Consider the following 23,185-nt stretch of genomic DNA (forward strand, 5'->3'; position numbering starts at 1 on the left):
GATTCTCAAAATCTTAGATCATATGTATATTTGCAGCTAGTGTTTGAATTGGTGACTCCTGCCTTTATAAAGTTACACTGGCATTTCAAAATGATATCAGTGGGATCATTATTGCCATATACTATTAATTAAATGAATTAACAATGAACTTGTTAATTCATTTAACAAATCTTTAATGATCATCAGTTGTTGTTATGCGGTAAAACCCAGTCCCTGTTCCCTGTTCTTAGAAAAGATCTCCAAGCACTTTTGCAGGTGTTAGTCTTACCCAGCCATCAAGCCATCATTTGTAGAAGGATAAGCACGTCTGGGCGCATTCTTACTTCACAAATTCGTGAATGAACACCCTTATTAAGTGACTTACCTTGACACTGATGTAGTTCTTATCAAAGCCCATACCTCAGAACAAGGTAAATGGTAAGAAGTGTAACAGTGAGGGTCCAACAAACATATAACATGCTTTTTTAAAATCTAGCTAGAAACTTCATAAAGATACCAGAATTAGAATGACTCCTTAGAGAGTGCTCCATTGTTGGGTGACAGTCACTATTTGGCTTATTTCTGTAGCCTTAATTATCCCCGCCCCCATGACTTCAGCCTCTCCAGGATCTTTCCTGGGCACACTCTGTGAGGAGGCTGGCCTTGCTAGCTTGCCCTGGTCAGTGACAGGCCCCCTGGCACTTCCTGTGGCAGTCCAGCAATGGCCCATCATCATGCTTTACGGCCTTGAAGTACTCCCGCCGTCCAACCTACATTCACTGTCTTGAACTCATCTGAGAATTTGACAAAAGCTGAGGCCCCTTTCCCTGACAAAAGGTAGATACGCATCACTTTCACATACAACCCGACCTCAGGGTAGCAAAGCAGGAGTTAGATGATAATGTACACACATATCCCATCTCCCTTTCTTTTGTTCAACATTAAAAAAAAAAAAATCCATCCATTTGATACTAACTTCTTTAAGCAGAGGGGAAGAATTTGTGGGATTCTGAAATGCTTACTTTTTAAAAACCAGACATTGTAGAATACTTAGGAATTTGAGTGGATTGTAACAAGGATAGCTTCACTAACCTCTGGAGCATTAGGGGCAGGAGTGTAGGGAGTGATAATTTCTTTTTCTTAATCTCAAGGCACCTCAAGGCACCTGATGCATCTTTTGTGCTCATTAAGCCAGTGTCACACCATTCCCGTCACCACAGGCAGAGCACCTCACTTCTGAGCTCCCTTCTGAATTCCCAAGGGCACCTAGATACCTTCTTGCTGGTATGCTGTACCTTCCCTGCGAAGACTTGGTCAGATTCCAGAGATCAGCTTCTCCTCACGATTAAAGGAAATAATTTCATAAGCACAGGATGCTCTGAGAAGCAGTGTTCCAGAGCTAATAGGGCCTTGCCTCAAAACAGGTATTACCTTCACTGAGCATCCAGGCTACTTTCAGAGAACAGCTTTTTTAGTCATTTGGATTTTCTTCCGTAGTGACCCTTTTACCTTATTTTACATTCAATTTTCATGCCAGAGTGTCTCCTCGTTTGTCCTTTGCCTTTTCAGAATTTGATGGAAAGAGAAATAGTATCTGGGCACAATTTAATAAAGTCTATTAACCATTCTTTTCCAAATTTAAATTCCTGAGTCATTTTACTCAAACCCTGTTAGAGCCTTCTTTTTTTGTTTTTGTTTTTGTTTTTGTTTCATGAACAATTAGGGCTTTAAAAAATTTCTATGAGTTTTAGTCTCGTAGAATCTGCATAAAGGCTAGTTTTCTGGCCCAAGTTTTTTTTTTTTTTTTTTGGTGAAGCATTCAGGAAACAACTAATACATTAAAAAAATCATTAGAAAAATATTTTAAACTTTTTCTGAATTGCCTTGACAAAGACCAAAGGGAATCTAATCATAACCTACTAGAGAATTTAAAGTCATCTTTTTCCAATTCTCTTAAAACCTTACACACACACACACACAAAGTTTAACTCCCTGTACCTCCTGCTAGCCTAAGCCCAGCAGCCTTCCCGGCTCACTTCCTGTCTGCTCATTCTTTTCCTGAGCAAGCAAACCAGTCAGGACAACTTCAGCACTTTCCCTGTTACCTCAGTTCTCCAGAAAATCTGGATTGATCAAATTGCCCTTAATGTCCAAAGGTCTAGAAGGATTTGTGAATTCTCATTTATTAATTTTGCTAAGCCTGGACACTTGTAATAAAATGTATAATCCTAAAATCCCTTATATGTAATCCCCCAATCCAAAAAGCTTTGAAAACAAAGTTTTCTTCCAATTTATTTGACAGGAAAATATGACCTAAACTTCATGAGGATATTTATAGTCTCCATATATCTCACTTAGTGTAAATATTTTTATATTTCATAGAGAAATAAGACAATATTATACATAATATGGTATCTTTCTAAAGCCCTCATCTGAATCTAAAATAAACCATTGAGAGGAAGGATTATTTGCAATTATTTCCTGTAGTAATGCTCTATTTTATTAGGAATTTAGGAATTCATCATTTAGGAATAAACAAATTCCTAATTTTAAGAGTCAGCAAAATTTTCTTTCACTATTTTTAAAATCATTTATTGTACAAACATATATATTAGCTGCTGGAGAATTTATATGCTTCAAGAAATAGACTATGTGGTATGTTAAATAAAATTACTCCAAACCTGACAAGAGAGACAAAAAAGAAATTGCTGAATAAATTTTTCCATGGGTAACAGTATTATAGACCCTCTCTGGGGTTGTTGATTTCATGGGAGTGTGTAATTTTGATTGACTTTCTATTAATTAGGGGTTTTTTTTACAACTCTATAAGACTAGTTCATTTGTAGAAAATGGATAGGAATGCAGATGATTCTTTTCTGAAAACAATGCAAATATTCCTGATAAGGCAGATGCATTTTGTCCTGTAGAGATTCAATAAATTTCTATCAGTTGGAAAAGCTCATTCCAAATATTATAGTTTGTTGCCATGTGTGATACTAAACAGTTTTACATCAGTTAGAGAAGTCACTTCAGAAGGCCTTTGACCTGAATATTTAAATCTGTTCCTCAAATTCTTCTTTGAATTAGTTGTAGCATCTAAATGTTTCTCTGACTAATGAGCTGAATAAAATCTTTGACACATTTTCATCGTATACTTATATGAGTGTCATGTTATTTACCCTTTCGAGAACCACACTTTAAAAGGTGCTTGCAGAGGCGCCTGGGTGGCTGAGTTGGTTAGGCTGAGTTGGTTAAGTGTCTGCCTTCGGCTCAGGTTATGATCCCAGGGTCCTGGGATCGAGTCCTGCATTGAGCTCCTCACTCAGCGGAGAGTCTGTTTCTCCCTCTGCCTGCTGCTCCTCCTGCTTGTGCTCTCTCTCTCTGACAAATAAATAAATAAAAATCTTAAAAAAATGAAAGACGCTTGCACTATAGGAACTCACATATTTGTTGAGTGAGGATAAGCTATGGAAAAACCATAAAGGCAGTATATAGTAAGTGATAAATTATTGGTATGGATTTGAGGAACTCTACTAGAGTTTCTGTATGATTATGTTCTCTTTTATTTGTCCCGCATTGCTCTTATTTACCTAGCAGACAATTCTGCTTTGCATTATGGAGTGCCTGCAAAGGAAATACACATGGGACAGGACCCTCATGCTTGAGTTGTTAACAGTCTTGTGTGGGCAAAAGACATGAACAAATCATAAAGTAATGATAATGGATGGAGAAGAGAAAAATGGTTAAGACGTTACTGGGTCCTTATGCTTTATGTGTATTATGATGCTTTATATTATTTTATTAAAACCTAAAAATTTGGAGGATCTTTACTCCCAATTTTATCACTGGAGCAGGGACAACCAGATAATTGCTATAATAGTCAGGAAGAAGAAGGTGGGAGCCCCAAAGCAATTTCACATGTTTTAATTCCTGAGACTAAAGCTTTTCCCTCAACTCCCTCTTGGTTCATTTGGTTGACTCTGGACTCAGGCTAAACCCTGGCCCCCAAAGATCCGAAGAATGGGAACCTGGGCGCAGGCCTGGCAGATATGGACACGTGTTGCTACAGGACTTTGGAGTTTTTTCTCAGGTTTGGACATAATCAGGATCAGCTCCTTGCTGGGAAGCTGTAGATCTGGGAGGTCAGAGATAAGGTGAGGTTAGTTCACTTCCTTGAACTTGCCCAGTTTTCAGAGTTCGGTGCTGCCAGGACACCTGGTATGTGACAAATGAAGGGGAGATGGCCCTCAGAGCTGGGTTTCAGTTGGGAAAGCACTACAGATCGGTCCACCCGCCCCCGCCTGCAAAGCTGGAGGGCGTTGCAGAAGCTGGACTGTAAACACTAGCAAATATTGACAGAACTGAGGGTCATGGCTAAACCCTCTGGTCCAAGTCTGTGGTAGCAGGATAAGCGTGCAGTTCACAGGAACTGGTCAACTAGATTTGCATAACGGAACCCTGGCAATTTCTAAAACCGAGTTTTAAAACTGGCAGCTTGTCAGCCTCTCCCCCGCTTCATGTTTTTGCAGAATCGCTCCCAGCTCTAATTTCCTCATAGCTGTTCAGATTTCCTGCTGTAGCATTTTTTTTTTTTTTAATTCTTCCAAGGGAGAGAAATCAGGACAACCTCTTCTCTAGGAGGGAGGTGGTTGGTATCCTAAGCTGTGTGAGAAGATCCGCTTTGATCTAAACCAGGTGTTGTCTGGTTTGTGTTCATTCCAGCCTGGGCCAAGCAACTGATCACAAGATGGTTTTTTGGTTTGTGTGCTATCTTGTGGTTGTGTGGCTGATTTCTGCCTCAGACGGTGCGTATGCTTAAGTCTGGTTTATAAGGCACTTGATATCAGGTCTAAGGTTTTAATGAAAGTTTAATCAATGAAATGTATTTCCTTTATTGGAAAATCTCAAATTGCTTGGCCTAATGCAATGTACTCAGAGGGGCTTAGTAAAATATTTTTTTTTAACAAAATTTATTTATTTGACAAGGAGTAGGAGAGAGAGTGGGGGGGCATAACAGAGGGAGAGGGAAAAGCAGGCTCCTCACTGAGCAGGGAGCCCGATGTGGGGCTCGACCCCAGGACCCTGGGATCATGATCTGAGCTGAAGGCAGGGGCTTAATCGGCTGAGCTACCCAGGTGCCACAAGGGCTTAGTAAATATTTAATGATGATTCTGCTTTATGACATGGGTGGTTAACAGTTAACTTTCCTTTTCTGTTCTGGGAGCAAAAAGTACCAGTTTCAAAATATTGAGAGGTCTTATCTGTTAAGACCCTTTGGAAAGGGGATTGTTTCTTTAGAGGTAGATAACTTATGGTTGAAATTTTTTTTATTTAAAAGATTTTATTTATTTATGGCTGAGTTTTTTTTAATTTAAAGATTTTATTCATTAATTTGAGAGAGAGTGAAAGCAAGAGAGATCACAGAAGGAGAGGGGGAAATAGACTCACCGCTGAGAGGAGAGCCTGATGTGGGGATCCATCCCAGGATCCTGGGATTATGACCTGAGGTGAAGGCAGTTGATTAACTAACTGAGCCACCCAGGCACCTCACTTATAGCTGAATTTGAGTGAATCCAGTTACCCTTTTGAAAACAAAAAACTTTGGGAATTATTGGGAGGGGAGGGAAGTGGATAGACATAGACATGAAGAGTAGCCACAATCCAGCAAAAAGGCACTTGGACGGTGGTCTAACAAGGTTTCCTCATGGCACATGACATGTCAAGTGAATCTTTTTTCCTTCCAACAGAGAGCTGTCCAGAACTTCCCTTTGTGGAAAATGGCATAATTGTTATAAAGGAGGTAGAAGGACAAATTCTGGGGACTTGCCTTTGTATCAAGGGCTACCACCTGGTAGGAGAGAAAACCTTATTTTGCAATGCCTCTGTGGAGTGGAATGCTCCTGTTCCCACATGTCGCCGTAAGTTTGATTTTCCTGTTTCTTTGTATATCTTGTCATCCTACTGGATTCTTTCACATCCTACTTCCATTTGGCCATGTTCAAACTGTATAAGAAAAGAATTCTCGGGGCACCTGCTGGGCGCAGTGGGTTAAAGCCTCTGCCTTCGGCTCAGGTCGTGATCCCAGGGTGCTGGTATCGAGCCCTGCATCGGCTCTTTGCTCAGTCCCTCTCCCTCTGCAACTCCCTCTGCAACTCCGCCTGCCTGTGCTTATGCGCTCTCTCTCTCTCTCTCTTTCTCTCTCCCACTGTGTCAAATAAGTAAATAAAATCCTTAAAAAAAAGAGAGAAAATTCTCAATTTCTATGAATTCATTTTTAAAGCGCCTGGGTGGAACTTCTCTTAGAAGCTACAGGATAGGCTCTTGCTCAGTACTGATTCCATTAATTGATTAATTGATTGAATTAATAGACACAATCAACCCTGCAGGAAGAAAAGAATTTCTTCCGTATATTAAAACTACCTTTTTTGGGCTACAATTTGTTTAATACTATACTCCTTTAAAATTTTTATGTTATAAAAAAATCTAAACATATACAAAAGAGAGATTAAAATCAACTCATACATACTTACCACTTATCTTCCACAATTACCCACATATAATTAATCTTCTGTCTTCTACAGTTCTGTTTGCATTATTATTATTTTGAAGTAAATATGTCATGTTGTATTTTATCCATTATATAACTTTTGAACTGGGAAAAATTTATGTTCTCAAAGTACAAATGTGGTAACTGAGGTCCAAATGACTTGCTCCAGTTCACAACACTCATTTGTGGTGTCTATAGAGACAGAGAATCACTAGTTAATATCCTCGTAATTACTACTATTTTTAGGACTAGCTCGGTTTGTTCTCCAGACCAGTATGTTTGTCCTTTATTTATATGACCAAAGTCATCTCTCTCTGCATTTTCTCCGGGGTTTTTTGTTTGTTTGTTTCTGTTTTTGTTTTTTTAACCTGAGAAAAGCAAAATGAAACAAAGTAAAACATGACAAGTGATGTGGACCTTTGGCTGATGGAAGGAAGGGAACCCTTGCCTCAAACATAGAGTGAAGAGTTTTCAGCAGGGCTTGACAGGAGGATAAACACACTATTGATCATTTCCAGTTCTATGCTTAATTACTTCTCGTAAGTTCAAGTGCCAACTCTCACCCTTGTGCATGACCAAGACCTTTCCTGCCACTCTCAGGCCAGCCAGCTCTTTTCACATCGAGTGTCGGTCGGATTTGGTACTATGGACTAGTGCAGTTTGCAGTCCCTATTAAAAAGCTCTGCTTTAGTTCTGATTTCTCAGCAAAGCCTGAGAAATTCCTGCTTTTGCAGGTGTCCTTTCAGATCACTTCCCGTTTTCTTCTTCAGTGGGCCACTGTCCTGACCCTGTGCTGGTGAATGGCGAACCCAGTTCCCTGGGTCCTGTCAACGTGAATGACAAAATCACTTTTAAGTGCAATGAAGACTACATTCTTAAGGGCAGCAATTGGAGTCAGTGCCTGGACAACCACACCTGGATGCCTCCCTTGCCTGTCTGCAAAAGCAGTAAGTAGGAGAGAAATAAGTGTAAATCCAAAGACACTGAGCAGATAACCTCATTTTCGGTGCCTGGGAAGCTTTGGGAGCTAGGAAGCAGCCAAGAAACAAGTGGGGCTCACCTTGAATGATGTGTTCCAGTGAAACAAACAACATCCAAACAATAAACCCTCCCCGCCCCCACCTTTAAATTAGGATCCCTGTCCTACTAAGTCCAACATGGGACATCTGACATTTTTTAAAAAAATTTCATGGTAATGACTTAAAGTTCTTATTTGAAGAATACACAGAAACAGGGGGCAAGGACAGTAACTGATCCACTGCCAAATTACACAAAATAAGAATTGAAAGAAAGTACCTCCTTCTAACATAATAATTCACGACTCTCAGAGAGACTTAGTTGGATGTATTTGTTGTATGACTTTTACGTTTATGCAGACATTTTAAATAAAAGCATACACACATATTGACACATGTATATACGTACAAAAAATGGGAATTCATGTATTTTTAATTGCTTATTTTTGGTGTAACATTACACATGGAAATCTAGTTCAGATCAGTATATGTGGCTCTATCTCCTGTTTTTATTTTTTTTCTATCTCCTGCTTTTAAATAATAATGTGGATGTGCCATAATTTATTCCACATCTCTGTGTTGATGAACATTTATTCTATTTCTGTATTTTTGCTATTATAATGCTTCAGTGAATGTTATATAAATGTATACACATACATATATTTTGGGGCCTATGCTATTATTTCTTTAGTCTGGATTTCTAGAATGATTGGTGGGTCACAGGATATATTTATTTGTCAAATATACTTGGAAGATCCAAGAAATTCTACTAAAAATGTTATTCTTGGACACTAAATAATATTGAAAAATCAATAGTATTACTTTCTAATAATTATGAGATGAATACTGAAATGTAAAATAATTTCACTCATGAGACCTATATGAAAATTTACTGAAGGACCTAAAATAATACTTAAATAAAAGAAAAGATATGCCATGACCCTGGATGGATGGACTGGAATTACAATGTAACTCTGAGCAGAATTTTAAATTTAAAAATATAAAACAAAAAATTAAGTTTATTTGGAAAGGTACATATCTAACATTAAAGATTTATCAACACCATTTGCCAGAGTAGTACCTTTTTTTTTTCACAAGGATGAACCAATATTGACATATCATGATCACCCCAAATCCATAGTTACCTAAGTATTCACTCTTGGTGTTGTACATTCAGTGGGTCTGGACATATGCTTAATGGCATATAGCTACCATTATAATATCATACAGAGTGTTTTTGCAGCCCTAAAAATTTTCTGTGTTCCATTTATTCATCTCTCTACCTTCCCTACCTCTCAACCACTGACCTTTTTAATTATAATAATGTTCAATTAGCCAGCATTTGGTACATCATTAGTTTTTGATGTAGTGTTCAACGGTTCATTAGTTGTGTATGAAACCCAGTGCCCATCACCCCATGTGCCCTCCTTAATATCTGTCACCTGGTTAGTTCTGAAGGACATCTTGGCTGCTTCCAAAGTTTGGCAATTATGGATAAAGCTGCTATACATATCAGGTGCCGGTTTTTGTGGGGACATAAGTTTTCAACACCTTTGGATAAATCCCAAAGAGTGCAGTTGTTGGATCTTAAGATATTTAGCTTTGTGAGAAACCGTCATACTGCCTTCCAGAGTGCTTATATCATCGTGTTTTCCCACCAGCAATGGAGGAGAGGTCTTGTTGCTCCATATCCTCATCAGCATTTGGTGTAATCAGTGTTCCAGATTTTGGCCATTCTCATAGTTGTGTAGTGGTATCTCATTGTTGTTTTAATTTATATTTCTTGATGATGTACACTCATCTTCCATCTGTATAGATCGTCTTTGGTGAGGTGTCTGTTAAGGTCTTTGGCCCGTTTTTTAATCAGGTGGTTTTCTTCTTGTTGAGTTTTAAGAGTTCTTTGTATACTTTGGATAACAGTCCTTTATAAGATTTGTCTTCTGCAAATATTTTCTCCCAGCCTATGGCTGGTCATCTCATTCTCTTCATATGTCCTTCATAGCACAGAAGTTTTAAATTTTAATGAATTCCAGTTGATTAACTGTTTCATGGATGGTGACTTTACAGCTGTATCTAAAATGTTGTCCCTCCCTATACCCAAGGTTGTCTAGGTTTTCTCCTACATTACCTTCTAGGTATTTCATAGTTCTGTATTTTACATTCAACCCTATGATCCATTTTGAGTTAATTTTTGTGAAGGATATAGCAGATAGGCAGTTTAAAAATATGAACTATCGTTAGCCTCTTTTAGGGAGTTTGTGGTTACTTAAAACATGCATATATAGGACACACAGTTAAATTACATGCACATACCATCAACATTAGCTTGAACAAGTTTAAAGTATTTATTTCCACCAGCCTTTTCTGTTTTACTCTTTAAATTCAATACTTCCTATCCTCACACGGAAATGCAGAGTCTCTGTCTTTTTGCGTCAGTTCATTGCCCAATTTTAGGGGATGCTCCTGAGGTCCCTGATTTTTTTTTTTAAAGATTTTATTTATTTAGTAGACAGAGAGAGGCAGGCAGAGAGAGAGAGGGAAGCAGGCTCCCTGCCGAGCAGAGAGCCCAATGCGGGATTCGATCCCAGGACCCTGAGATCATGACCTGAGCCAAAGGCAGCGGCTTAACCCACTGAGCCACCCAGGCACCCCTGAGGTCCCTGATTAAAGCAGATTTTTTTCTGTTTAGATGCAAGATCTATATCATCTTCTTCAGTTCAAAACAGCATGCTTAAAAGCCACCAGAAAAGCTGTATAAACTGGAGATCCTTAATCAATTCATTAAAATTCTTTTTCCTTTCCTCTATACAGCTTTTGAACTCAGTTTTTGATCTTTTTGTTTAACTCAATTAATTAACATATATGTATTGTTTCAGGGGTACAGGTCTGTGATTCGTCAGTTTTCTATAATACCCAGTGCTCATTACAACACATACCCTCCCCAATGTCCATCACCTATTTACCCCATTTACCCCCTCCCCCAAGCCTCCTCCCACCCAGGAACCCTCAATTTGTTTCCTATGATTAAGAGTCTCTTATGGTTTGTCTCCTTCTCTGGTTTTGTCTTGTTCTATTTTTTTCTCTCTTCTCCTATGATCCTATTTTGTTTCTTAAATTCTATGTATCAGTGAGATCATATGAAAATTATCTTTCTCTGATAGACTTATTTCACTTAGGGTAATACCCTCTAGTTCCATCCCTGTAGTTGCAAATGGCAAGATTTCATTTTCTTAGATGGCTGTGTAATATTCCATTGTATATATATGTATGTCACATCTTCATTATCCATTCATCTGTCAATGGACATCTAGGCTCTTTAAAAGTTATTAACTGGGTGGCTCAGTTGGTTAAGCAGCTGCCTTCAGCTCGGGTCATGATCCCAGCGTTCTGGGATCGAGTCCCATATTGGGCTCCTTGCTGAGCCCAGGGAGCCTGCTTCTCCCTCTGCCTCTGCCTGCCTCTCTGTCTGCCTGTGCTCCCTCTTGCTCCTCTCTCTCTGACAAATAAAGAAATAAAATTTAAAAAAAGCTATCAAAAGTTATTAACTGCTTGAAGAAAACACCTGTGTTGTAGAAGAAAACAAAGAAAACATTTAATTACCTACAAACCTACTACTCAGAAATAACAGAATACTTTGATATGTAATCTTCAGGTTTTTTTTTTTCTGTTCATATATGATTATGCATGAGTGTATTTTAAAAAATAGTATTATATGCTGCTATTATAATTACATTTCCATTAGTATGTATTATTATAATGCAAAGTATTATATACTATGTACTGTACTAATACATGTTCTTTTATGCCTGCTGGTTTTGCTCAACTATTTGTTCTGAAGGTATTTATGTTTCCATAAGTATTCACCTACATAATCATTCTTAACTTACTCCTGATCCCTGTGTTTAGACTCAATGCTAGAGCTCAGAGGGACTTTGGAGATAATATTATTTAAGCTGCTCATCTTATAGCTTAGAAGAAAGCCAAGAAGGATGAAATAATGGTTAATGGAAGAGCCAGAGCTGAAATTCACAACATCTACTACTTTGTCCAGCTCTCTTTATAGACTCCTCTTGTTTGCTCCCCACTGTGTTCTCCTGTTTCTGAAGTTCTCATATTGCACAATTCTGTCCCACGAGAATGCCAGTGTCCTCTTGAACTCAGACCATTTATCTCCTGTCTCAGGGAGTTACTTTTCCTATGTCTACCTCTGGTTTAATTTTTTGATTCTTGTCCCCTGACAGTCTCTGCAACGTAAACTTCCTTTCCTCAAGCTCATGCCAATCAGAAAGCTCTATCAAACTGTTAATAACTCAGATGATAAGCAGGGGGAGGGGGTTTTCCCCATGGATAAATATGATTTGACCAGAAGGAAATGAACAGAGAGAGTGTCCCCAGATCCCACATGGATGGTTATACTTAGAGGGTGCTGTTAATTGAGTACAACTCACGACTGTCACTCTTGTACTCTTGTTTCTCAGGATACTGTGGCCCTCCTGGGAATCCAGCTCATGGCTATTTTGAAGGAAGAGATTTCAACTCAGGATCTACCATTACTTATCACTGTGAAGACAAGTAAGTATATGCCGCAGCCATTCAAATGCAAGAACTTGTGCATTGACCATAGCATTGTTTTGGGGAATGACCCAGTCCATCTCACCTAATGCCCCTATGTTCTACTGCCTCAGCAATCTGAGCTCATTCTGATTTTTAGAGCTGCTTTAGCTCATTACCAGCTCTCCCCAAGCTCTAGAAGATAGACTGATCCCCTTATTTATCCTAGAGAAGATACTTAAAATGTAGGGTTTTCTAAAGAATCTTGGAATAAAAGCTCAAAGAAATATAGGCCATATATAGGCCTTACAGATCTACTCTTTCCTTGGCTTCATTCCGTCTTCCTACCTCAGTGTCATGTCTCCACATTAGCATTTCAGTCTCGTTATATACTTGTGGGTTTGCAGTCAGCTCTCGTGTTTTTCTGATTAAAAGCTGTAGCTCCGTTGTAAGACTTATTTGAGGGTTATCTCTAGCTTTCCACTCCTCTTTAGAAAGTGGATGGCAGATGCTTTTTTAAATTATTGAATGATGACATGCTTCCTCCCTCTCCCTCCCCACCCAACAACTGTGTGAAAACACATATTCAGAATTTCTCACTTCTCCATGTTTTATGGGTTGCATTGTCACTTGTGCCCTCTCTACCCCCAAGGAGAATGGTTTTAGTTGATTACTGTTTGGTATACTGAAATCACTTAGCATGCATTAAGGCTCAAGGAAGTGGATTCTATCACAGTAGGAAATACTGAAATACAACTCTACAGAACCAGCGTTGGTTGCCCATTTTAGAAAGTGTTGTTGCCATTCTTTTTTTTTTTTTTAATTTTATTTATTTATTTGACAGACAGAGATCATAAGTAGGCAGAGAGACAGGCAGAGAGAGAGGGGAAGCAGACTCCCTGTTGAGCAGAGAGCCTGATGTAGGGATCGATCCCAGGACCCTGGAATCATGACCTGAGCCGAAGGCAGAGGCCTGAACCCACTGAGGCACCCAGGCACCCCTATTGTTGCCATTTTGACTTCTGTTCAGGTACCACTTAGTGGGAACGCGGGACCAACAGTGCGTTGACGGGGAGTGGAGCAGTGCACTTCCCATCTGTGAATTGATCCAGGAAGCTCCCAAGCCAATTCCACAGACTGCTTTTGAGAAGGCACTTGTAAGTAGCAGGCTGTCGTCTGTCTTGTTCACAGTGGTATCTCCAGGGCCTGGCATCACTCCTGGTGCATGCTCAGTCTATATCTGAAGGGTTGTTACAAGGGGGCTCATAAACTGTTAACTCACATTTTTACATACCTGAGTTCTCATTCACCACCATCATCAGCAACACCTCTACCACCTTGTTGGTAGAAGTTAAGGACTTGTGGACTTTATAGAGCAAGCTTTCTAAGCTCGTGTCTTAGACTTAGACATATTGCTGTGAAAAGTCTCTGAAATTCTTCTAGATTCCAAAAACCATGGATCAGGTCATTTTCATTGAGATGCCTCTTTTCATTTATACTTATTGCTGAGATAATAATAAGTATATAAAAGCCAGATGACTTAAAGGATTTATCATGTTGAAGACCCAGATTTGTATTTAAGCTGGCCGGATTCTCAGCCCCAAGTCAGGGACCTAAGCAATACTCATTAGCTTCAGACTATACAGCTGGATCTCAGTTCTTAGGTTATAACTTAATTTTTTTTTTTCTTTTCTTCAGTTTGCCTTTCAGGAGAATAAAGAACTTTGCAAAGCCATAGAGAACTTTGTGCAAAGACTGAAGGAAAATAACTTAACAATGGAGGAACTGAAATACTCTCTGGAAAACAAAAAAGCTGAGTTAGAGGCAAAAATGTTGTCCTGACGTCGTAACTGAGCAGACTGGGTAATCTGGGTAATAGAAATGCACCTAGGAATAAATTTTCTCTTGGTTCTAAAACTAGTTTTGGAGTTTTCTCTCATTAGACTGAAACTCAACTTCATAGAAATCAACTATAGTTGCATAAACCACCGTGTGTGTGTGTGTGTGTGCGCGTGTATGTGTGTTTCTCAGAATGTGGAAACACCATGTGTGGCCATTGTCTGTTTAAGACCAGAATTAGGGGCGCCTGGGTGGCTCAGTGGGTTAAGCCGCTGCCTTCGGCTCAGGTCATGATCTCAGGGTCCTGGGATCGAGTCCCGCATCGGGCTCTCTGCTCAGCAGGGAGCCTGCTTCCCTCTCTCTCTCTCTCTCTCTCTGCCTGCCTCTCCATCTACTTGTGATTTCTCTCTGTCAAATAAATAAATAAAATTTAAAAAAAAAAAAAAGACCAGAATTAGCACATCAATGGGGAATGGAGGGTCTAATGTCCTGTCTGTAAGGAGAATGGGAAGCTCAGATCTCAGCTAAGGGTATGCCTCATATTTTAATGAGAGATGAATGGTGAGGCAAAACATAACCTCAGATTAACCAAGACCTATGAAGCAAAAATTAACCTCTCATTTTGATAAAATAGATTCACAACAGTTACATCCTTGAAATGACCTGTTGAGACAAAAATAGAATTAGGATTTAAACTCTCTTTCAGTTTCCCCTCTATCTTGTTTATGAAACCCAAATTTCTAAATCTTCCACAGTAATATTGCTTACCACCTCTGGATGAAACCTATTCCTGCCTGGTAAATTTGAGATGGTGAAATATAAGTGAATATATTTTCTTTTTGTCTTATTAGAGGGCAGAAGAAGCCAGAATCCTGAGGTAGGATAGGTTTTCCTATCATGATGTCATACTGAGACAATATGACAAACTTCTTCTGTCTCTCACTCTGACCCCTACCAAAAGACATAGGAAATCTGGATGAAATACAAACAAAATACAAAAGAGAGCTTGAAATAATGGAATGTACCTAGATGAAATTATGAAGGAGAATAGAAATAGGAATAAGAAACTCTCAAGTAACCCACATTCTATTAATAGACACAAGACAGGTATATGTACATCATTAATTGAGGGCAGTTAGAACGAAATAAACAACTTTCACAGAACAGTGAGCGGGGGGAGTTCAGCTTCAAGAAGGAGACCCTCTGTCTGGAAGAGGAGGAGGCAGGAAAATCATTAAGAAGAGTCATAGTTCTTGGGCTTTTAAAAGTGAGTAGGATTGAGAGACAAAGATTAGAGAAGATGTTGCAAGTGGAAAGATTTGAGAAATGTAGTAAGAGCATCATAAAGAGCCATAAGCTTTTGAACCAAGTAAATCCATTCCTTAGCTTCATCTAACTTGAGCAAAATGATTTCTAATTTGAAGATATTCATTCTATTATTGTATATATTGTCCATACTGGGAGACCTTGTAAACATTTGAAATGTCCAATTTTAGGAATGTTTTTAGTAAATTATGGCCCATCAAATGTAATGCAACCTCTTATTGTAATTACCAACAGAAAATTAAAAAAAAATCCTAAGTACAAGTAGAATACAGAATAATAAGAACTTACGATCGCATTTCTATAAAACCTTTCTTCTTGTAAAGGAGGGCGAGGCAGTAACAGGCACAGAGAAAAACAGGATCTTACAATGGTGAAACTCCAGGTGTTTATGCTCTTAAAGTTCTTTACATTTTTTTTTAAGATTTTACTTATTTATTTGAGAGAGAGAGAGAAAAAGAGCATATGAGCAGGGGCAGAGGAGAGGGAGAAGTCAACTCCTCTGCTGATCAGGGAACCTGATGTGGGGCCCGACTGGGATCGTGACCTGAATGGAAGGCAGATGCTTAACCAACTGAGCCACCCAGTTTCCCCAAGTCCTTTAATGTTTTAAATTGAGTTTGTAATAGTAAGTTTTAAAAAACGTGTTGGGCAGAGAGGCAGGAAAGATGGAGCCCACTTAGGGAATGGCAGATGGCCAGGTTTGGCCCAGATAAAGCATGGAAAGTGACGAGAGAGAAGCGTAGACAGATACATTAAAGCCAGTTGGTGGAGCCTTTTAAAGGGCACATTAGAGAATTTAAACTTTATTTGGTAAACAGTGAGTGGAGATCAAGAAAAGAAGTGAAAATGACAGAATACAGATTTTGCTCACAACAGCATGTAGTATGGGGAGAAGTAGGAAAGAATAGAGGGAAAGAAACCATATAGGAGCTATTGCAGTAGTCCATGTAGGAGACAGTGATGACTGAAATTGGATGATGGCAGCAGAAACAGAGAAAGAGAGAGAATATCAGACCCAAGAGACTTGGGAAAATCAAATAAAAACAATTTATCAACTCATTGAACATTGGAGGATGAGGGGGAGGAAGGGTTTAAAGATGAGTTTGAAATTCCATTCCTGGAAGCCTGGATTATTGTAGGGGTCAGAAGGTGAAGCTTCTGGGCAGAAAACGAGAAGTTCCCCTTTGGATGTGTGGCATGAAATATACTTGTAGGATGTCTGATGGGCAGCAAAAAAACATTAAGTCTGCATTTCGGAGAGTAATCAGAGATAACAAGGTGGTTATGGAGTGGTTTTCTTATAAAGAATAGTTCAAGCCATGAGAGTGGTTACAATAATTTTAAGGAGAATGGAGAGAAAAATTTTTGAAAAGAAGAATCTGGGACAAAGCTATAGGAAGGGATGAGAAAGAATAAGAAGAGATAAGAACAACTAAGATAGAGCATTTCATGAAAGAGGGGATTCAACGAAGTTCAGGGTAATGGAAGCCAAAAGAGAGGGGTTTCCGAAAGGAGGTCATGAGCAGTGTTTGGGGCTGCTGAGAAATCACGTGATGAGTTTAAGAAATCTTGGATTTGGAGATAAGGACTGGCCTGAAAGAGGTGTGTCCCTAAGGGAGGAGGAAGCCAGACTGGAAGGCCATGATAGGAGCGGCTGGGAGAGTTTAATGAGAAAGAGGAGGCAGGAAACACAGGAAACCTAAGAAGTTAAACATCTTAGAACAGAAATGGAATTTGAGGTTTTGGAAAGGTTTGGGGAACACTTCAGGATGAAAGATGCATTGAAAATAAGAAAACAAACAGATCTCTTCTGAAGGGAAGAGCGACTAAAAGAGACGGGTACCCCGGTGGTTCAATCAGTTACTGCCATTTACTGAGGGTGCAGGAGAGAAGAATGAGGTACCAAGTCCGCTGTAAGGCAGAGGGAGCGGAGGTCGACAGTACAGAAGACTGTCACCCAAACAACTCCTTAGTCTCATATTTATTGGAAAGTAGATAACAACCAACAAAGGAGCCAAACTAAGTTACACATTGACCACAAGTCTTGTAGATACATGAGAAGAAAGGCCAAATATGTCTGGTCACGTAGTATGTAACTTAGAGTTGAATGAGCCCATTCAAAGGGATGGTTTGATTAACTGCGGGTGATCTCTGGAGAAGGGGAGTTGACAGAGGAATGAAGCAGGCAGCGTTCTACCCTGAGCGGGCCGGGCGTTCCCAGCTGCTCAGCTTTAAGGACCCATATCATCCTCTCCCCCAGAGGCCTGTTGTTAGTACATGTTTTTCTTAAGGCTATATTTAAGCATGCTCAGTGACCAGTATAATATCTCACAGGTTATATTTTAAGCAGTATGTTGTTCTGAGGGATGGTTACAAGTGAAGGGTCTGCCTTGGGTTCAGGTCATGATCCCAGGGTCCTGCTCAGCAGGGTTATCTACTTCTTCTCCCACTGCCCCTCCTCCCACTCATGCACGTGCTCTCTCTCTCTCTCTCTCTCAAACAAATAAAATCTTAAAAAAAAAAAAAGAGTGGTTAAGAGAGAAAATGTGAGGTGGATAGAAGCTGCTGTAGAACGATTATTTAGTGGGAGTAGGAGGCAAGGTCACTTGCTGAGAAGAAGCCCATTTGGTGACCTAGAGAGAAAAATTTGCAACAGTCCCTATGGAAAGTAAAGAAAAAGCCCTCCCTATGGAAAGTAAAGATGGGGAAATGGTATTTTGAAGACAAAACTTTAAAGGTGGTGTTTCCTTCAACTTAGCTCTCAAGACTTGACACAATTCAGAATCCTCCTCTACATTCATTCTTGTCAAATTGGCAAATCAGTCTCACCTTTTGATTTGGCTCATGTTTTCTTTACCTCTTATAGCCTTCTCATTTTCATCTACTCATTTTCCACTTTTCATTCAGAGGAGATGAAATCCTGATTCTCTGTCAAAGCCTCTATGGTGTTTCTACGCCACTCTTTTCTGAGACCTTTATGAGACTTTTGGTGTTTATGACAGAAAAAGTGAAATTTTCAGGAAAAACTGCCCTTTAATAGCTGTGTCCCATCAGCTATTATCGAGTATGTATCGAGTATGGATTATGTTCCAGGCAACTGGGCCCATAGCAGGAAGTCAGAAAACTTGTTAAATTCCCCACCACTGTACTGTCTTGGGGTGGAATGAAGACCAGTACAGGGAAAAGTCACCAGTCAGGGAGCTCCAGGAAGGCCTGCTGGACCTAACATCCTAGAAAGTGCTTCAAGGTGGGCTAATCTCAACCCTACGGTATCCAAGTTTTCTAGGCGAGGTGGACTGCATTTTATAGGTCTGTTTTGAATTTAGGAAAACAAAAAAAGAATTCTGGCATCAAATTCATACAACCATTCCACTTAGGGGAAACGGTTGGCAGAGAAGAGAAAAAACGATTGCAACATGTTATCAGGAAGCAGGGTTAGTGCCCAGGAAGGGGATTAGGTTAATACCAGTGCTTTATTTCCATTGTTAATCATTCACTAGGCCAATAAAAAGTTTCTGCCCATCCATTAGAACTTAGCCCATCTGTGAGCAGCCAGCCACATGGCTGGAATTCAGGGACTTCTTGGTGGTGCAATGACTAGCTAGCTTCAGGGTACTCGGGAAACTCTCATCTGGGGAAGAACTGAAACTATTACAGATCCAGGCAATTTTTTTTCCCCCTTGAGAAACGACCCAAGGGACCACGATTGAGTCTTCTATTTCTTCCTCAGCTACCTGCCAGGTCAGTGGGTTATTTGGGGTACCTTGGGGGAAAAGGCTGGTGGTTTGGCCCTTTAAGGAGGGCAAGAAAGACAAAACCCTGGGGGTATTTTCAGCAGAAATCTTTTCAGGAGTCCTGCATTAGGGTGTTGTATAATTTGAAAAGTATTTTTAGTCCTTCTAAGCCTCAACTATTTGTTATAAATGGGCGAATAATTATGCATACAAATAAACTGAAGCAGAAAGGAAGTAGAAGGTCACTCTTGTTATTGTATCTAAAAGTCGGGTGTGTTGGTTCAATGATTCCTTACCATCTCTCCGCACAGGGGAGTTGAGGCAGGAGGTAAATCAGAATGTCCAAAGGGGTTTGCAGAGGACCCGGTTTTTATAGTCTGCATCCTAAAAATTGATACAGGGCCCTTTGGAGATTTTATTAACCCCTTCCCATCTTCACCATCCACAGCAAAGATCTTTTTTTTTTTTTTTTAAGATTTTATTTATTTATTTGAGAGAGAGACAGTGAGAGAGAGCATGAGCGAGGAGAAGGTCAGAGGGAGAAGCAGACTCCCCGAGGAGCTTGGAGCGTGAAGTGGGACTCGATCCCGGGACTCCGGGATCATGACCTGAGCCGAAGGCAGTCGTCCAACCAACTGAGCCACCCAGGTGTCCCAGCAAAGATCTTTTGATTTGATAATAAGAAGGATGTTGGTCAGCCTCCAGTTACTTTCTGAAGCTAGAAGCCTTGACTGTTCTCACCTCCTTTTTCTTCCCCACTTTTCTGAATCGGACAACACTGATTACCCTTCCTTCTGGAGATTTCCTTCTTCCTTGGTGGGGCAGGACACAGTACTATTGTTCTTATTTCAATTCCTCAGCCACTCTTAGCTGAGTCCTGTTCTATCCCTAAAATAGAGGAGTACAGAGAGAATGACAGAGCATCCAGGACGAGCAGAAGCATCAGGGAAAGTTTGAATTAAGTGTAGTGATACACTTGGATCTCATATGAGTACACAAGGAGGACGCTGATAGATACAGAGATTTTAGGAAGGCGGTGCAAGTGTGGAAGCAAGTTCTTTCTGGAATCTGAAAGCGATGTGATGGAGTGTGTAGCTGCAAGAAAGGAGTTGAGACTGGAGAAGAATATCACCGTTTCGAGAGGCATGCAAGCAGAGTTTGGACAAAATAAATACATGGACTTAAAAAGTAATCTCGAATGGAAGGAGAAATCTGGGGGCTGAGAATTCTCCCAGCACCTCTCAAATTGTACTGCACTGTGCATGCCAACAGTATTTATGTTCAGAGACCCGTCACCAGTTCAAGACCATAGCTCTTGAATTGATCTCACCTCTATAGGAATTTAAAAGGTGACAATGGCATTGAAATATGAGGGCATTTACTAGGGAAGTCTTAGTTTTTTAGTGGGCAGCTAATAGCGTTCTAGATTTTATAGGAAAGATGATCTAAGTTTACTATCATCATTTGAGAGAATGAGAACCTGAGGCCCAAGGAGCTCACATGTCTTCTTCAAGATCATAGGATTGGACTGTAGTGAAATGGGGCTCAAATTTGGGTCATCTTAATCCACAGGTCCTAGCCTCCATCCCCATCCTCTATAGTCTGCTGAATCCTGTGAAGGTTCTGCTGGAGGACCACAAGGAGTAGTGATGGTGAACTTCAGATGCTCCCCAGGTCTCACTGAGCCACCACATAGCCTGAGAACTAGGGAGGGAAGTGGGATCACTGCATCATTTATCTCGTCTACATTAATGAAGCACTTCATAGACATTATTCCATTTGGTCCTCAGGAAGGCAGTTAGTCATTTGCACTCTGAAGATAAAACTATATTGAGTTTTACTTATTTCACATTTATTGGGTAACTGTTACACATCAGTTATAGTATCAGGTCAGCACTAGGAAGTTGAATAAACATCTTCTTTGTCTTCAAGGGTCCACAGTCTCTTTTAGGAGGCAAACGTGAGCAGAAACAATACCATTACAATTAAGGCCTCAGCAAAATACTATGGGAGCTTAGAAGAGGCTGATATTTCTCAGTGGAGTTGGACAATTCTTCATTAAGGAGGTGATATTTGATCTGGACAGTGAATCAAGAGAAGGCTGGAGGTAAAAGCATCTGTCACAAGAGGTATTATATGCAAATTCTTGCAAGTGTTTTAAAAAAAATCCAGAATGGGGTACCTGGATGGCTCAGTTGGTTGTGTCTGCTTTCAGCTCAGGTCATGATCCCTGGGTCTTGGGCTCCCTGCTCTACAGGGAGTCTGCTTATCCCTCTTCCTCAGACTCTCCCCACCATTCTTGTGCATACTCTCACTTTCTCTCTCTCTGTCAAATAAATAAATCTTAAAAAAAAAAAAATCCAGGATGTATTTTGAAAACCTCCATGAAGTTGAACTACAGTGTTTTAAGTGAGTAGAAGCAGAGGGAGGGTTGGGAGAGGTAAGGAAATCTAGCAAATTTGGAATCATTGGAATTTTTAAGTAAATTCCTTTTTAGGAATATGACAGTGTCATATTAGAAGTTGGCTTATGGATGTATAAAGGCGTTTTAGTACTCTAGGGTGGGTGAAGGGAATTATGAGAACATAAACCCAGACTATGGAAGTGAGATGGAGGAGAGAGAGACAGATTCCAGTGTTGCTGTGGCAATGTGACAGGACTCAGAGACTGAATATGGGAGGGGGCAAGAGAGAGGAGGCTAGGATGACTGATGTTTCTAGTCTGGAAGGCTGGATAGAGATGATTACGAGCTGAGACAAAAAACATAGAGGTCAAGGGTGCTGGAGCGAAGATAGTGGGTTTCATTTGGGATATGTTGGATTCAAGGTGCGTTGGAGATACAAAGGAAGCAGTTGGAAAACTGATCTGAACTTTGGGAACTATATCTTATACTTGAAAAAAAAAAAAAAAGGATTTTTGCTTAAATAAGAAATCTAACAATCGGTTGCCAGGGGCTTGAGTTTAGGGGAAATAGGGAGAGGTTGGTCAAAGTATATAAAATTTTATCTGTAAGATGAAGAAGTTCCAAGGATCTAATGTAGAACATGGTGACTATATTGGTAACACCATACTGTATAATTAAAATTTGCTAAGAGAGTAGATAAGTCTTCACACCAAGAAGAAAAGGATAAATATTTGAGCTAATGATGTGTTCATCAACAAGATTGGTGGTGGGGGAGGGGGCAGTCCTTTCACAAAGAATACCTATGTAAATCACCATGATACACACTTTAAATATCTTGCAATTCAGTCACTTACACCTCGATAAAGCTGATATTAAATAAAAGAAAAAGAGCGTGCCTGGGTGGCTCTGTTGGTTAAACGACTGCCTTCAGCTCAGGTCATGATCACGGGATCCTGGGATCGAGTCCTGCATCAGGCTCCCTGCTCAGCGGGGAGCCTGCTTCTCCCTCTCCCTGTGCCCCTAACCCTATTTGTACTTGCCTTCTCACTTGTTCTCTGTCAGATAAATAAAAAAATAAAATCTTAAAAAGAAAAAAAAAAAGAACGAAAAATAAATCTAACAGGGGTGGCTCAGTTCATTAAGCATCCAACTTCTGATTTCTGCTCAGATCATGATCTCACCGTCATGGGATTGAGCCCTGAGTCAAATCTGCTTGAGTTTCTCTTTCTCCCTCTCCTTCTGCCCCATAAATAAATAAATAAACAATAAAATATTTTTAAAAAGAGAGAGAAATCCAACAGAGTGAAAAGTTTGAGTTTCCTTTCAGGATTACAAATGAAAAGTATAAGAATTCATTTATGGATTTGCAAAGAAAACCCACAGGTATTTATCACACTCAAAATTAGAAATGTACGTTTTGTGTTATCCTGGGCAAAAATTAATTTGTGAAGATAACCTATTACAATTATAGATGTTTCCAGAGTTAAAGGTTTTGTTCAAGTGGCAGAGCAATGATCTCTAAAGTCCAGAAATAACATTTGCAAGGTCACCTTTAAGATTCAGATACCTGCCTTTGTGACAAAATAGTTTCTCCTTATTTTGCTGATATTTCTTTCCCTGATTTTTAGAAATATTCACAGTTTTAAGGCTCAGCACTGGAATTCCACTTGTTAGTGACCAGAGCAAGGAGGTCGGCTTAACGACTCAAAATTTATGTATGGGACTGAAGAGGACAGACTAAGATTTTTATTAGCAACTGAGTTTATGAAATGTGTAAGTTTTTATACAC

At 39.8% G+C, this 23,185-nt stretch overlaps 2 protein-coding genes across 4 annotated transcripts in view; both read left to right on the forward strand.

The window, feature by feature from the left end:
* Window positions 1-4,481: 4,481 nt before the first annotated feature.
* C4BPB (complement component 4 binding protein beta) lies at window positions 4,482-14,010 on the forward strand. Its single transcript, XM_004756176.3, has 6 exons — window positions 4,482-4,784; window positions 5,727-5,897; window positions 7,297-7,473; window positions 12,021-12,114; window positions 13,124-13,250; window positions 13,792-14,010. The coding sequence occupies exons 1-6, from the start codon at window positions 4,727-4,729 to the stop codon at window positions 13,933-13,935; spliced, it is 771 nt and encodes a 256-aa protein (XP_004756233.1). The 5' UTR covers window positions 4,482-4,726; the 3' UTR covers window positions 13,936-14,010.
* Window positions 14,011-18,783: 4,773 nt separating this feature from the next.
* C4BPA (complement component 4 binding protein alpha) overlaps window positions 18,784-23,185 on the forward strand; it is a 29,966-nt gene continuing 25,564 nt past the window's right edge. Inside the window, exons 1-2 of one of the 3 annotated variants that reach the window (XM_045087004.1) lie at window positions 18,784-18,999; window positions 20,925-21,121. The gene's annotated coding sequence lies outside the window, so the exon portion shown is untranslated. The remainder of the gene's footprint in view (window positions 19,000-20,924; window positions 21,122-23,185) is intronic. The other 2 variants (XM_045087005.1, XM_045087003.1) reach the window with 2 other exon arrangements.

The sequence above is a fragment of the Mustela putorius genome, unplaced genomic scaffold, assembly GCF_011764305.1.
Source record: "Mustela putorius furo isolate JIRA1106 unplaced genomic scaffold, ASM1176430v1.1 tig00001012_pilon_pilon_pilon, whole genome shotgun sequence".
Lineage (NCBI taxonomy): Eukaryota > Metazoa > Chordata > Mammalia > Carnivora > Mustelidae > Mustela > Mustela putorius.